General features: G+C 30.7%; 2 protein-coding genes across 2 annotated transcripts; both read right to left on the bottom strand.

Moving 5' to 3' along the window:
* Nucleotides 1-1953: 1953 nt before the first annotated feature.
* Nucleotides 1954-2352, bottom strand: LOC133821767 (protein NIM1-INTERACTING 2). Its single transcript, XM_062253911.1, has one exon. It carries the CDS (start codon nt 2350-2352, stop codon nt 1954-1956), a length of 399 nt encoding a protein of 132 aa, XP_062109895.1.
* Nucleotides 2353-11461: 9109 nt separating this feature from the next.
* LOC133821962 (uncharacterized) lies at nt 11462-12557 on the bottom strand. Its single transcript, XM_062254148.1, has one exon. The coding sequence runs from the start codon at nt 12136-12138 to the stop codon at nt 11740-11742; it is 399 nt and encodes a 132-aa protein (XP_062110132.1). The 5' UTR covers nt 12139-12557; the 3' UTR covers nt 11462-11739.
* Between the last annotated feature and the right edge of the window lie 4992 nt (nt 12558-17549).

The raw sequence follows: 17549 nt of genomic DNA, 5'->3' as shown, positions 1-17549 counted from the left end.
GCAAGAGAGAAAAATGGAGAACTTTGTTCTCTCTGTTTTGTGAGAAAAACACTCTCTCATGAGTTGAGATTCAAAGTAAGTGTATCCTAACAAATAGCATATACATCCACTTATCTCATTCTCTTTGTGCGAGTCATAGTATAAAAGATGGTGGGTTAGGAGGCTAAGACACTATTCGATCTACACGTGTTCTACGTGTAGGAGTATTTGTAATTTTCTACTTTATTCAGCTTTATGTTACATGAGAAATATCTCATTCTAGTTATAGTTCTTAGAGTGATTCGATCATGTGCTTTAATAATTGTTATTATTGCATTTAAATATTATCTCATGCTTCTGCTACATTGTCAAACAAATGATCAAAAACTGACATATGCCTACTCTATTTTTGGGTCACCGGTATCATAATTCGTATTTGAAATTAGAGACAAAAATATGGTAATCCCATTATTTCCCCAGCATAATCAAGGCAAACAATGTAGGTAGCCGCCAAAAGTAGATGTCAGAGGTAGGTGAGTACGCGAGCTATAAAGTTTGTCTCTTAGACTTGGTTGGGGTCTACAGAACCCCTTCTCTAGAATGGCCAAGCGTTCAGATCTCTCAAGATGCATCCTCGTGCGTCTGTAGGTGCCCCCGAGCATCTGTAGGTGCAACATGTCTATAACCGGGTTGCAAATTGGCACAATAATACATTATTTTAGAATTTATATTAATGAGAAATGGGTTTATACTTATTCAAATAAAACCCTAAACCTGATTTATACTAGTTCAAATAAAACCCTAATCCTGATTTCGATAAAACTTTTCTCAAGTGAAATCACAAATAATTTACGAAACTAACAATTGAGAACAAAAATAAAATTATTATGCTTAAGAACTGTTTTATTATATTCAACTTTTTATTCATCAAAATTTAGTTCAAGAGTATATTTCAACAATTTTATAAAACATAGAGTTAAAAAATATTTAAATAAAAAACTATTTAAAAAATATAATGTTCAAAAATAAATTTTTTAAAAGACAGAGTCCAAATAGATATTAAAAAAAATATGATTAAAAAAGGTATGAACTCCGAAATTGAACCTAAACTCTTTTTGCACCAATGAGAAACCCAACCTAAACTAATCTCAAGTAGCAAGATAAACAAACTCAGTTAATGATTCTCATTTCTTACGACAGAATAACCACATGACTGATCAATACATCTTTAAATAAAATGAAAAAAAATAATGGGGTATAAATCTTTTAAGTTACTCTCTTTCTGATCACTTGCTCTCTTTGAAGGAAGGAATCAAAATAGTGAGCTTGGGACCAATATCAAGATTTATTTGACAATAAATCAAATATGCAATTGTATAACTTAATATATGAAATTAAGTATAAAATGAAATTACCTGAATTAATGCTAACATGGTGAGAATATTTATCCATTAATCTAATATTAACTTAATCAAAATTAATTTGAATTATGATTTTTGATCATTCTAATTAATTAATTAATAATATTCTAATAAAATAAACTAAGGTAATGATTCTCATTTCTAAAAAAATATATATAAAAGGAAAAAAATGATATTATTTCCTTCAATTAATCACCACGTTAGACTAAAGTTGTTTAGAATGGCAACTTGGAGTTGCAAGAACTGAGAATTATTTTTCTAAGAAAAGAAAAAAAAAAAAAAAAAAAAAAAAGGTTAAAACTGAAACGAAACGAAACGACAAGACTGTAAGTGTCGTTAGATCATAGAGTTTAAAAAAATTGCAGCTAAAACCGGACGATCGAACTTCGAAAAAAAAAGAAAGAAAAAAAAAACGAAATATCTCTGAACCGAAGTCCGATCCCCTGGTCTTGTCTGAAACAATTTCTACTCCGATCCATCTCTCTAAATCACCTCTCTTTTCCTTATTATCAGTATTATTTATTTTTTTGAACATTATAACTACAAAATAAACTTATAACTCTTCTGACGGAGGCGGAGGCTCCAAGTTCAGATCCAAACCTCTTCTCTTCTTCATCTCCGTCTCAACACAAACTTCATTACTTTCAGTTTCGTCTTCAACGCCGTTATCTCCGCCTAAAACCTCCGTCTCCGTCTCCGTCTCCGTCTCGCCTTTCACAACCGCTCTCCAACCTTCCGCCGTCAACTCACGGCCTCTCCCTCCGTCTTTGTTCTTGAAATAATTAGCTGCCACGTGGATCCTCTTCAGTATGGCAAAGAACTCCTCCACCTCATCTTCCGTTGCCGTCACCGTTGTCTTCGTCTTCCCCACTCCACTGATAGACTCTTCGGATTTCCGTCTCTTCACGTCAACTTCGCCGTCCTGTCGCCGTTTCCTCTTCCCTTGTTCCATGGATCCAATACGATGTCGTTGTGGACGAAATCAGAGGTCGGGCCGCCACTAGCTACGGTCTCCGAGAAGAGATGCTATGATTCAGACGTGTAAATATATATTTCGATATATATAACACACTACTACTACTGCAACTTCTTCTTCGTTTTTTTGAGTTGAGTCAATGGAATTTTTATTTTTGAAAGGGCGAACTGAGTTGGGTTTGTTGGTGCTTTGTTTGGCTTTTATTGACCAAAGAATAATGTATTAATTTAAGACTGCGTTTCGGAAATTTCACAGGGAGAATGTGACGTCATACAATTCGAGGTTCACTGCGTCATATTAGTGACGTGTTTGTTTACTATTTTTTTAAGGCAAACAGTGTGTTATTTAACGCGCAAACGTGGAAACTCAATCTTCAAACAACGGGCTGGATATGACGTCACCTTAGCTTTTTCTTTTTTTCTTTCTTTTTAATTTCTTTTACTATGAGCCTTTTGCTTTTTTATTTTACAACAATTTTTTTTTTGATTTATTTGTTACAAAAATCAAAATTATATCTATTAAAGGTAATCCAGCCGACAACAAATCCCAAATCTTCTTTTAAAAATTCTGTAATCAGAATGAATAATTCATGAACTGATGAAAATTCATCAAAAAAAAAAAAAAACCCTAATAGTAAAGAGTATAATACTGCAACTAATGAAACTACTACTATGATCCAGGGATGGAATAACAAAATTTTCTTAGTTAGGGAGTTAAGGAGTCAGGAAATTTATATGATAGGGGCAGAAAAATAAAAACATTTTGGTGAAATTTATTTTTATTATCGATTCGTGAACTGTTTTTTTGTGTGATTTTTTGTGACAATATGTATTGTAGTTGTTTAAAATATCTTACAAATTTTCAGAAAATTCTGAAAAATTTATCATACTGAAATCTAGTTTAAAAACATGTTGTTAGACCTGTGACTAATATTTTTTATGCGTATGAAAAACAACATGTTCATAAACTTAGTTTTTGGCACGGTAAATTATTTGAAATTTTCTAAATATTTACAGGATTTTCCAAATAACTGCAAAATACACAATCATAAATAAATCGCGCTAAAAACTGTTCATTGGTCGGAAACACAAAAATAGTCCACCCGTGAGTCTTTTTCTAATCCCTATCATAGAAGCACCCTAGGGAGTTAATAATATTTAAACAAATTAAAAGAATATTTAACAATTTTTTTGATTTTTTATATAAAAATATATATTTATTTTTTAATTAAATATTAAAAAAAATACCAAGAAAGAAAATTAGGAAGAATTTGTTTGGCACAATTTTTCTCCTTAAACATTTTTTCCTTTCAATTTTGCTTTTGTAGGGTTATAATGAAACTAGTTTTTCTTCAAAAAAACAAAATCTCGGAATGTGCCTTGTGAATATGTGAATTATTTATTAGTATGAGATGCAAAGATGATTATGGTTTGACTTAAAACAAAATATAAAAGGATACTATTCTCCTTAAATATAACAGGGTTTATAGTTTTTTGGATATTTAGTTTTTTCACATTATCTGTTTGGACCCTGTGTTTTGACAAATTACTTTTTGGATCCTATGTTTTGTAAAATAGTTAAAATAGAACCATAAACTCAATTTTGATGAAGAAAAAATTAAATATAACAACACAGTTTTTAAGCAGAATGATCTTATTTTTGTTCTGAATTGTTAGTTTGGTAAATTATTTGTGATTTTAGTTGAGAAAGCATTGACCAAAATCAGATTTGTCTGTAGATGATCGATACGGTCTATATTCCACAATCGTGTAGAACGTGGGGCGATCGGCAATCGTGCAGAACGTGGGCCGTGAAGGCGGGGTCAGGGTTAGCGTGCGGTACCTACTCGCCTAACATGGATTGTAAGCTTGATGCTGGAAAGCGTAACTCACTTGGTTGGGCTATTTGGCAAGGCTGCTTGGCTGGGCCGTGTAAATGGTTTATGTGTTTGAAATGAACATATTTGTAAATTGTCAAACGTGTTTATGATTTGTATAATTGGAATGAATGCATTATTATTTGTGAAGCATGTTGTTTATTGGTTATGATTACTTTGATATTTCTTATGCCATGTGGGGTTTTTTTGTTGGGCCTTGGCTCATGAGTGTTCTATGGTGCAGGTAAGAGCAAGGGAAATGTCGACCAGCCATGAGTTGGAAAACATTAGTGCGATGCATACATGTCCGGCCTGCTCGGCTGCTACGGTCAAGATATATCGTGGGACTTAGAGTTTAAAAATCCAATTTTGTTGCTTAGGCCGACTATTGTGTATACCTCAATGTAATTATAATTTGATAAACCTTTTTGGAATCCCTTTTAAATATTTAAAGTTTTAATGAAAAGTTTATACCTTTTAACCAAAAAATTTAGTACCTAAACTGTTATTTAATTTTAATTATATTTTTGGTTTATATCTTTTTGGACCCTGTGTTTTTTCTCATTACTTGTTTGGACCCTGTGTTTTGACAAATTACTTTTTGGACCCTATGTTTTGTAAAGTAGTTAAAATAGAACTCTACACCCGATTTTGGTCAATGTTTTCTCCACTAAATTCACAAATAATTTACTAAATTAAAAATTCAGAATAAAAATAACAATAAATGATGTTCACAGAAAACAAATTTTAAAACATAGTAAAACTTTATAACATGAAAACTAAATTTGAAAGGCATTGGTGCCCAACGCAATAAGGTCAAATGCCTTGGCGAGTAAAATAGTAATTTCAGATATACAACTCGAAGTTCGTTTGTGCGAAAGTCTAGTCTTGCACGAGGCTGGCTAAGCAACCTCAACAATGAAATGAAACAATCGACTACATTGTGTTTACAACTTAACCATGTTACTCCAAGAGCTTTAATTTTGAATCCTAAGCCATATTTTTAATAATCTTTTTTTATTCTTAGAGAGTAAAAAGAAGAGTAGCAGAAGCATGTACTTTAATCCATAGCTAAAATGAATGAAGTTTTCTCTCTTTTAAAGAAGAAGACAATACAAGAAATTATTGGTTCATGGGGACTAGTATGATTTTATTAACTAATATTGAATTAGTTTTGTATACTTATAATTTGGCCTACTATTAAATTATAAATACAACTCGGTGTATCTACACATTAGACCCATAACATTTTAATACTTAATGACCCAATTACTTAAATAACTGTTAATTTATTTTATATCATATAATGTTAGATTAAATAATGTGACAAAATATGATTTTTCAGACCTCGTAACATAATATTCAGAGTTAAGAAATTGTACATATGTGTGTGTGTCAAAGTGTAACATATTTAGAGTTACAAATTTGTAGCTCCCAAATATTACCCAATAATGTGTAGATTGAGAGTTACACATTTGAGATCGAATTTCACAAAGCCATAACATGAAATGGCTGTTGAATGTGTGATTTTAACTTCCATAATGTGTATGGATGTTACAAAATCAAGTGAGAAAAAGTTTGTGACGTTTTGAAAAAAAAAAACTAAAAATTTGAGAGGCTGAAACAGGCCACTGGTCGAGACCACTAACATCCCAGGTCGCGGCCTAAGAATCAGGGACTAGAGGCCACGGTCGTGAATGTCCCTGGCCGCGACCTGGGTTGGTGGTAGCCAAATCCAATTTTACATCTTTTCCAATTTGAACGGTTTTAACATCTTAATGAACTCCCAAATTTTCATTTTAATTCCATAAACATCCAATTTAACATTGGTAACAACCAAGGGGGTTCGTGGAATTTGAAATTCAAAGGGTATTTCAAAATTATATAAATAGGAATCTAATGCTCACTTTCAAGACATACAATTTTCTATCCACAAAGTACTTGACTGAAAAATACACCAAAAGATTTGATAATAAAATAGAGTTATTTCCAAGCATGAGTCCCTTTAGTGCTTAGAGAATAAGGAGAAATAAATATTTGGACAAATATTTTGAATCTTGTTCAAGTTAGTGATCTTTACTACTCTACATTTTGGTTGTGTGAATGTTAGAGTATTCTTGTTACCTTTACTTTATTTTCTATTTACTATTGTTATTATTTCTTTCTTCATGTTCTTTTTTGTTCTTTATATTTACATGTACTATTTTGCTTTGAGATTGTAAGAACTCCTCTACTTCTTCTACATCCTTCTATTTATTTGTATATTTAACAATTGAGTTGTAATATTTATTTTAATTTAACACTTTGTCTATTATATTTATTGATTAGAAATTTATCCTGATTTCTCTATATTCCATTGAATAATATATTCTCTGACAATAATTACTTTATTCGCATCAACTTTAGAATACCATTACATAGAGTAAATCCAACGCACTCGACTTAAGATTCTCCTAAGATTGTATAAATGTGATCTTCACCTTTCTTAAAGAAACAAACAAATTCTATGCTTTTACCTTTTCAAAAGTGAAAATAATCGTAATCAATCTATTTTATGAGTTGAATCACATTAAAAAATGTATATATTCTCTCTTTTTTTTTTCTCTATTTTCAATAAATGAAAAATATCTAAGTACGAAATGGATTAATCCTCATAAGTAAGAAATTCTACTAAATAATATTATTTGATATACCAAAAAGAAATAATATTCTTACAAATGTGAAAGCATATGTTCTAACCAAAAATATAGTAATTGTTCTTTAGGTTTTTGCTAATAAAGTAGATTTTAAAGCGTGAATAGACCATTGATTATGCAAGGAGTGGACTAAAGCATATACCATCACCAAAATACATAGAGGTAGATTTTTCATATTATTTATTTGTAAATTACAATTACATATTTTTTAACAAATATTTATAAAACAAATTGTGTCACTCAGAAAAAAATTACATTTTTTAAACTACAACTATGTTCTCAACTAAAAATATATATCTTTAACTAATAGAACTAATTGATGAATTTAGTTAAACATTTATAAAACTAATATTTACAGAAACACAAGAATGCATTAAACCACTATATCTATAACATGTGTTACAAAAAATTGCATATTTAAAACAAGGGTTTATATAATTTTGGGTCTCTCTGTGCTATGGTTTAATACAAGTTCGGACTATTAGTTTTTAATAATAACAACAACAAAAGAGACTCTCTAATTTGTACAATGGTGAAAAATTAACAATTTAATTAGATTATTCTTTCTCACTTTTTTTCTTTCTCGTTCAACGAATTAGAGAGACCAAAATATAATATCCAAATAAGTTTTGAGTTTATTGTTGACCAAATGTTAGCTGAAGATATCATTTTTAACAAATTTACAAAATAGATGGTCAAATTTCACTCACTACTACAAAATATATAATTTATGATACATTTTTATGTCTTGCTTGGGATGTCATGAAAAGTATTTTATTCATGTCTTACTTAAGGTGACGTAAAAATTCTTGTAGGATATTTAATACTCGGGTGTAGGGTATATTTCCTAAGAGATGTGAAACATTAAAAAAATACATACATTTGACATTTCCCTACAAGGGACATGATACCCACCTTTCTTGTCTTCCTTTAGGGGCTGTGAAAGCTTGGCATGTCTTCCCATGGAAGACATTAAATTCCTCTTTGAATATGTTCCAAAATGATGGTCTCCCGTCATTTGCAAACAAAACAATTCTCTTTTTCACTTCTATAAATTCGATACTCACCAACATTTGTAAATACAAATAATAAAATAATTATAACATTAATTATGCTCAAATAAATACCATTTATAAAATAGTAATATTAATTATTTTATAATAAAAGATAGTTTAACATTTTAATTTTATTAATTAAATAGCATAATCAAAATCTAAAATAATATGTAATTCAAAAAAATTTATACTAAAAATGCAGGAAATAAAAAATAACTTTCAAGTTCCTATGGAATTAAAACAAGAGAGGGCCCATATGTATAAAGTGTAACGCCCCACGTCACTATGGTTGTTTCCTGGAATGACGACTGACCCTGCAAACCAACACGAGTCTTTCTAGCGTGTTTTGTCCTCACTCGCTTGCTTAACTTTAGAGTTCTCAAGAGATGGACTACCGAAAATAAGATGCATCTTGTGGGCATATGTAGTACTCATCAATCCATTTAAGCCATCTTCAACTTTGTAGTCCCATACCTACACAGTCTTAGAATCATCACACTTGACATTTCCCAAGCAATGTGGGATTGCACAGGTTTTACCCGGTTTTTCGCCCTGCGGATCACAAGATTTTGACTGTCACATAAACACTTTTAAATTTAATTGTTTTTTACAAGTATAGCGAAGTGGAATAGCGATGAGTTAAAACACTTGGATGGAATGATTTTGTTCTCCTCAACAATATGAGTTCAATCGTGCAAATAACTCATTGTTTCAATATTGCAATTGTTTGGAAATGGAGGTAGAAGGTGGTGACACCACGAGCTTCAATTATACACCCATGACGGTGGGTGGAGCGTAGGGCTGGCAATTTGTGTTCATGGGTCATGTTTGTGTCGTGTTGAAGCTCATGCCATGTATTATAAACAAATGCTAAACCCAAATTCGACCCACTTATTAATCGTGTCGAATACTAAAATCCAAACTCGATTTGTTTATAAACAGGTGAACCCGTTATGACCAATTTAACCCGTTTATAAAAGGATCACGTTTAATTTGATACTTTTAGAGTGTGGTTTGTAAGATCATGTTTAATAAACAAGTTCAAATATGTCATTTTAACTCATATACCACTTATTTAGATGAATATATTACTCATTTAACCTATGTAATATTCAAAATATAAGTAAGTATATACTCAAATAAGACAATATATAGCTATATTCATATATATATAGTAATTACGTATGTCATAATTTGTACTTAATCGTGTTAAACAGGTCGATTTCGGGTTTAGCAGGTTTTACATGATTTTAACTTGAAATTTAATTGTGTTTAATCGTATTTACCCTAATTTATTATGTACCTATTTAGGCTAAACCCAAAACCGCTAATTTCGTATAGTTTTCAAGCTGTGTTATCGTGTTATGACCTATATTGCCGCCTCTAGTGGAGCGATGATATTAGGGGGTTAGGGTAGCGAACACAATGGGTAGGCGCATGTCGACATGAGAATGATGGAGGGTAGTGATCCGACGTGAATAGCAATGATAAGTGTTATGAACTTCAAAGAGACTACACAATTGTCAACATCGAGTGGGGTAACGTGTCTTAAGAGTTGGAGTTTATGGCGGTCGACACGTGTCAAAGGGACGACAAATTGGCATATTTGGAATAAATTATATTTATATTATTGTTGGAGGAAGTTTAACAACACCAAATCTTGCTTGAAGACTCTAAAGAAAAACCATCAAACACTTAAGAACAAATGCGAATATGCGAAAAATGTAAAGAACACAAGAATTATAGTGGTTCAACATAAAAAATATGCCTACTTCTACTTACATAAATTTGAGATTATCCTTTTCTAGTAGTTTGGGTCGCCTATCTATTGTAGAACTTGGTGTCCGTTACAATTTTCATGTCATTATTAACTAGTGGTTTTGCAAATAATTTATAGTAAATAAATTAAATGCATTTAGTGCTTAAACTATTAAGTTTGAACGCTTGTATTAATTGTATTTAATGTTGGTCCAGCTTTTCTTTAATGAGTATCTCGACCTCGTAGGGTCTTTTATGGATACTGTATAAATGGTGCGATCCTTGTTTGTAGTTGTCGCACTCATGGGTAAGGCTCATGTAGCATATATGAAATTTAGCGTTGCATATGAGTGTTTCTTAATTTTAAAACTAGATGGTTGTTTCTGCATAAAAATCACGTGGCATGACCAATCGCAATCTAATTTTGCGTGGTGTGCCTAATAGGGCTAGCATGGCTCGAGCAACCACAGACATGCAATCAAGCATGTAAATGGGGCGGGTCTGTCCCGCCCCGCCCCGCCCCGATAAGTTCCTTGGAGCGGGTTGGGTCGCCCCACCCCAGTTGAATCGGGGAGGGTCTACCCCAACTCATTTTTTTTTAGGAAACAGTAAATTATAATTAAATTACACTAAAAGTAAGAAAATAAATTATAAATGAATTGGATATTTAGTTAACGAAAAATATTTGTAAAAAAATCATATTTTAACCCATCACTTCAATATATTATAATATATAAACGTAAAATATATACATATTAACATTTTCATTAATTGCTAAAGCTTTTTATCCCTCTAAATAATAAATTAATTTTTATTAGAAAGGTTGAAATAAAATAATAAAAATAATTATTAAAAACTAAAAATACTTAATTTTAATATAATTTAGTTTTTTCTTTAAAAAAAATACTTATAAAGCTAGTTAAACTAATGATTAAATTGTCTTATGCATTAAAGTAAAAAAGTTTTAGTGTGGAATTGTAGAAAAAAAATGGGTAAGTTGTGTCCGATGACAATATTGAGTTTGAGTATAGAATAAAAAAAACAAATATTTTCGGGGCAAGTCCGTCCCTCCTTGTTTTAACCAGGCAAAAAAGTTCTGCTCGCCGCTCCGTTTTGCTATGCCTACATGCAATGCAATGCAATGATCCAAAATTACTATGTTATCTCATTTACATATATAGTTTATTAATGTGATTTCCTTGAAGACCGTACCCACATTAAGAATAAAAATACTCAAAAACATATATATTTATATAAAAGAAAATGCAGTGCGTTCGCATACCTAGACAAACTTAATGTCCAAGATAGCCGACTTAAGGCCTTTATAGTAATTAGTGGACTTAGTCTTTTAAAAAGCAAGTCAATTTATATGGAAACAAAAAATTAAAATAGACAAAAAAAAGGAAGAAAAAAGTTTGCTTTGAAAACTTTATAATTAACTTGGACCTATCAAATACTACTACCGTATCGACTACTATATAACAAATTGCCTTTCCACCTACTTTAAGGAAGAAAAAAATAGGGAAATTACTTAGTGTTTAAATATTTTGGGTATTTTAAAAAAAAAAATTATAATACATTTAGAATAATAATTTATGTTGTATTATTAAATCTCACTAAATTATTGTGAAAACATAAAATTTCTCGAAAAAAAAATATTCAAAATATGTTGGAAAAATTAATGTTTTCCCCACAAGACATTTCATAAAACTAGATTCAACTTAAATAGTCAATACTCGTGAACGGAAAAAAGGCCAGATCACCCATTCAATTACAATAAAATTTCAAAATTCAACAAACATATTATAATTTATATATATATATAATCTATCTACAAAAACATTAAAATTGCTATATAGTTGGAGTAATAATTTTTCTTTTCTAATTTATAAAATGAAAAAAAAAAAAAAAAAAAAAACAGGCTCGGAGGCAGAATCTTTCTAACTCAGACAAAGATTAATTTAAAAAGTAAAAATATCTAAGCCGGATCACAATCCGGACCCGGCAAAGCGTTCAAATCAAAACCGGGATTCTCCTCCACAACCGCCTCCTCATCTCGTCTCATCCTCACCACCGCTTCGTCTTTAACGGCGTCATCGCTCTCGCAATTCTCCGTTTCCAACATTGCTCTAAGTTTCGAACCTTCCTCCGTCCATTGACGGCCTCCCTTCTTGAAGTAGCTAACCGCCGCGTGTATCCGGTTAAGAATCGCAAAGAACTCCTCGACCTCCTCTTCCTCCGTCGTGAGCGTGGCGGTGGTCTCCTCCTCCTCCTTCTCCTTCTCCTTCTCCTTCTCCTTCGATCCCCGCGACTTCTTTGTAGTCACGGCGACGTCGTTCTGCACCGGCTTCCTCTTCTCTCCTCCACCGTTTGACATTTCCTAGTGCCGAAGAAGATTAATCAGTGAGCTCGAATTGATTTATTATTTTAAAATGAGAAGGGAGAGAGAGGCATAAAATCGCCGCTCTGGGGATTATATTCGTTCTCAAAGTTCAAAGAAAAGGACAGAGAAATACTCGGCTTACGGGTCGGTGAATTCGGATTCGTGCTACCGTCACAATATACTTTCGACACGTGTTAGGTTCTTCTTGTCCATGCTTTACTCTTGTATTTTTTTTATTTTTTTTGACTATTGGAAAATGATATCTCACGGAAAATGTGTAACCTACTCTACCATTTCCGTGCGATTTTCTTTTTTTGATTTTACATTATTTTCTTCTCAAAGTTATTACGTCATAAAGATTTAGACGTACACGTAACCTTATTTTTTTTGTTAACCCTAAATTCGGGCAAATTAAATAAATTGTATTAACTTCTGTCTAGTTTGTAGAGCAAATATTGTTCTTGTTACATGAATGAGTAGCAAAGCAACACACCTCTCCCATGTGATTTATTTCGATTGATCGGCCAATTAAGATCAAGTACGATCGATAAGAAAAACGTGGTTCCATCTTAAAATTAGGAGTTATTTATGTTCTTGGCCATACAGTCATATTGTACAGTACTTTATTGTTACATGATAATTTAACACATGCAAGTACATAATTTATTTTCTTCTATTGTCTGAACTCATCGCTAAAAATTACAAAAACTAAAACAGAAATTGGAGAAAATGTCTTTTTTTTTTTAAGTAATTTTGTATTCTCACATACTTTCGATAATTTTTTGTAAAATGACTTATGTCTAAAATTTTCGACTGACTGTTTGAATTTTTCGACCACCTATTTAAATTTTTGGCTAACTGTCTAAATTATGGGATGTCATTTTGTAAAAAATTATTAAAACTAGACTAAAGTATAAAATTACTTTAAAAATAACACATTTTGCCAAAAGACCCAAAAGAAAAATAGAAAAATAAGAAAGGAAAAACCTCTTAAACTTTATAAAATCAAGGAAGGACAATAGAAGAAATCGTTATAATTAGAGTGTTTGGTATGAGATTTAAGTTTATAGTAGTAGAGTTAAAAAGAATTTAGATTAAGAGAATGTAAACTCAAGTATTAAAAGAGTTTAAGATTACTCAGAATTCAAATTAAAAAATAATATCTACTTAGAAACACAAACTCTCAAACTATAAAAATAAATTTACTAATCATGCCATAGATTTAACATTCTTAATCACATTAGACAAAACCTATACCAAACACCGTCTGACAATATTCATTTCAATTGATCACCAGATTAAGGAGTGTGTAGTCTTTTTTAACTGGTTGGGCAGTTTTTAATGAGTTTGTTGACCAATTAAAACATGACACATCACCCTGTTACAATTTTTCAAACTGAATGTGCAACATTTTATTATTCTATAACTTAAGATGTATGTACGTACATATTTCTTTTTCTTCAATTAATGCTTGCCCAAAAAAAAAAAAACAACCTATTAAGGTTCATGAAACCAAAGAAGGGCAGCCGATTAAAGAGTCATCAATTTTGCTGACGAAAATATTGTTGTTTTTATTTAAGATTTTTTTTTAAGAAATAGCTAGTCTCCAAATTTATTATTTTGTTGCAGCACGTCACTGACTCTAATTTGTAAGTAGCCAAATTCTGTTTTTTTTTTTTTTCAAATAAAAATGATAAATCGTATGTTCTTCGAAATAAAAGATAGTAGTTGGTATGGGGTAGTGAAACTTTCTTTCAACCTAATAATTATGATTCCCAAAACTTTACGTGTGATTAGGGATTATAGTGAGGGGTCCAAAAGTGTGGGTAGTTGCTAATTTTTTTATTATTTTTATTAATGTAATAAAATTGGAATAACTCTCACGAAAATTCTATAGTTAGTAAAAGCTTCAAAAAAGTTTTATTGGTGTAGCTCTTTTATGATTGTGTATATTATAAATTATTCTATAATATATCAAATATATTAATCATTATTTCAATTACTCATTCTAAAATTTCTACCAAACAAAATAAAGAAATTTTAATTCTTATTCCTATTTCTATTATTATTATTATCATTTTATTTTGTAACTAAACCCCGCCTAAGAGAATCATTTAATGAAATAAAAATTTAAACTCATTGATATATATTATTGAAATGAATAATTATACAATAAAATATTAAATCAATTAATACTGATTTTTAAAATAATAAGTTTGAATAAAATAAATGAAACTGTCAAATAAATAAAACTGTCCAATGAGTTGGTATTTAATGGATTGGAAGAGAAGTTAAATTTGATTGGTTAGAAAGGTCAAAGGCAACTCTATTAATTTATAATGACTTATGTGGTTGATGTAAACAACTCGTAGGGTACGTACTGTCCTCAATAATTCAACCATGTTTCTTTTCACAGGTCAATTGTTTAACTTATTACATTGATTTCTTTGAATTTTATCGTCTTCACTTCATAGGCTGTCTCTCTGGGCTAGAATATAATTACAATTGTGCCCCCATATTAATGATATTTTTTTTTGAATATGGGACAAGTTTTGGACCATGTATTTTTTCCATTACTTATTTAGATTTTATATTTAAAAATAATTATTTTTGGATTTTATATTTTATAAAGTAATTCAAATAAATTACTAAACTTAATTTTTATTAAAAAAAAATTGAATATAACTACATAGTTTTTAAACCGAATGATTTTATTTTATTTATAATTGTTAGTTTGATAAATTATTTATGATTTTAGTTGAAAAAACTTTGACCAAAATCGGGTTTATGATTCTATTTGAACCATTTTATAAAACATAAGGTCCAAAAAGTAATTTATCAAAATACAAAATCCAAACAGATAATGAGATAAAATACAGAATTCAAAAAGATATAAATTCTAAAAGTTATAGTTACTTTTAGAAATATATTCTAGGTATTTTGTGAGAGCTTAATTATTATAAAAATTATTCTTGAGAATATATTTTAATATTTGTTAAAGAAATAACAAATTATAAATATTTAATATATGCCATTATTTTAATGTGCATTTTGACCAGAGTTGGTGCTCTCGTTGAGACTAGGGATGAGTATCTAAATCGGCAAACTGCGGCGACTAACCGCACTACACCACACTACACCGCAAGTCGCGGTGTCAAAAGTGTAATGGTTCGGTATGGTTTGTATCTTAACTAAATCACGCAGTGCGGTGCGCAATTTGGCGGTGTGAAATTTTGGTTTTCACCACACCGCACCGCATACTTACAAATATGTTAAAAAAAATTTAACTTTACATATATACCATTTTTTAGTAACCCAATCTGAATCTAGGAGCCCACTTAAATTTGGGTATAACCTTATTTTCTAACACATCATACACGACAACAACTCCTTCCTCTCTCATCTCATTTACGCCTCCTCCCTATCACTATCTCTATCTCACATATTTTTTAACACACTTACACCGTGGAAAACCACCCAAACCACATCGCAAAAAATGGTCTAGTTTGGTCGGTTGGTGCAACCAAATCATACCGCACGGTGTGTTCTAGCTACTACACCGTACTTGTGGCGTGGTGTATTAAAAAGTGTTCAAACCGCCCAAACCACACCGTGTACACTCCTAGTTGAGACTGAATAGCACTGGTAGTAGATGAGGTAAAATAGAGTACTCTCTAAATTTTAAAGAATTTGTCTAAAATTCCTCAGCATCATATACTTTAAAAACCTATATGTATTTAACCTTTGCTATAGGGTTGAGCTACATTTATAGAACACTATTCCTCCTTTAAAGCTTTTTTTTTTAATTTCTCTATGTTTTTTAATGCGGCACTTCAACTTTTTTGTAAAAAATATTTGAAAATAATTAATGAAAAATATATATTATTTGATGTAAAAAAATAGAAAACTGATTTATAGTGTATTGTAAAACTTTCTAGTAAAAAAAAAAAAAAAATTAGTGATGTATTTTAAAAAATAAAGTTGAAAAATCAGTAACACTACTCTAATAATAAAATAATTAAAAGAAAATTATTAACTTATTTCATTTAAATTAATTACATTAATTTTATTCTACTTCATTTAATAATATCTGGTTGAATTTATAACTGACAATATTTAAAGTTGTTTCTTCAACATCCATGAACATATATAGTTAGTTGTAAAACATAAAAACCTTTTTTCGTAGTAATACACTGACTAGAGATTGTTGGAAACTCTGCAAATCAAATAAATGCAACAACATCGTTATCATTTCAACATGTGATGAAATTTGAATGATGGAAACATAAAGTTAAAAATCAAAGTTTTTTATTCTTTCTTCTTTCCAAGATTTCATCTGATATTTCTACTTCATTTTATGTTGATCGAGTTTCACGTGTGTTTTTGCCGACCTGCAAAGTCTGTAAAAGCTTTATTCTGATAGGAGAAATGACCCATAAAAGAAAAGAGGATTCAAGTGGAGATAAAAGGGATTGCTTTGTAGGGCTGCATGTCCAGACTCGAAAACTCACTTGATTCGCCTGACTTGTACTCGAAAAAATGACAAAACCTGATTATTCGAGTCAGACTGGGCTCACCCCGACCTATGGTTTGGGTCGGGTTCGGTGTTACTTTTGCACTCGATTGTGTTCGAGTCAGGTTCAGGTCCACCCGACTTTATTTTTTAGATTTTATATTTTAGTTTTTATTAATTGTTTTTTTAGATTTAAAATAAAACAAAATAATAATAATAATAACTTGACCTAAAAAAACCTAACCCGATTGCCCTTGTCCCTCTCTCTCTTCTTTCTTCCCTCTATCTCTCTCTCGTCTTCCTCAGCGCCGGCATGCTCCTGTTTGGAACTTAGAGTTTGGACTTTGGATTTGGAGTTTTGGACTATGGACTTTTAAATTTAATTAAGGACTTTAGAAATTATGGATTTTTGTTTTTTATTAGAGTTGGATGTTAGTTTTATATTTGTAAATTGTGATTTGTGAGTGAACTTGCATCATGGACCGGTAGTTTTAGAGTTGAGTGAATTGCAATAGCCAAAAGTTTTATAAATTAAATTTTTTCTAAGTAGTAAGTTTTATGTACTAAGAAGTATATTTTTAATCAATAGTAAAATATTGATCACTTAAAAGTTGACAAAAATAAATAAATTAAATTGTAAAAAAGAAATAGTTAAAAGTCTAATTTTTTAAGAAAAAAATTGTATTAAAAAAATAACAAGGACAAGTCGTCCGACCCGACCCGAACCCGACCACACTCGAAACCATTTCGGTTAGGTTCGGTATTAGTTTTCCCCCACCCGACTCGACACAAATCCGACAGCGATACTATTTTGGGCAGATTCGGTAATAATTATTTTTTCCAAAATTTAAAAAATACAAACCCGATCATCCCGAACACGACAAACCTGTCC

Source organism: Humulus lupulus, chromosome 3, assembly GCF_963169125.1.
Source record: "Humulus lupulus chromosome 3, drHumLupu1.1, whole genome shotgun sequence".
In the NCBI taxonomy this organism is placed as follows: domain Eukaryota; kingdom Viridiplantae; phylum Streptophyta; class Magnoliopsida; order Rosales; family Cannabaceae; genus Humulus; species Humulus lupulus.
Note: the sequence above shows the minus strand (reverse complement) of the source record. Positions and strands in the feature narration are given on the sequence as shown.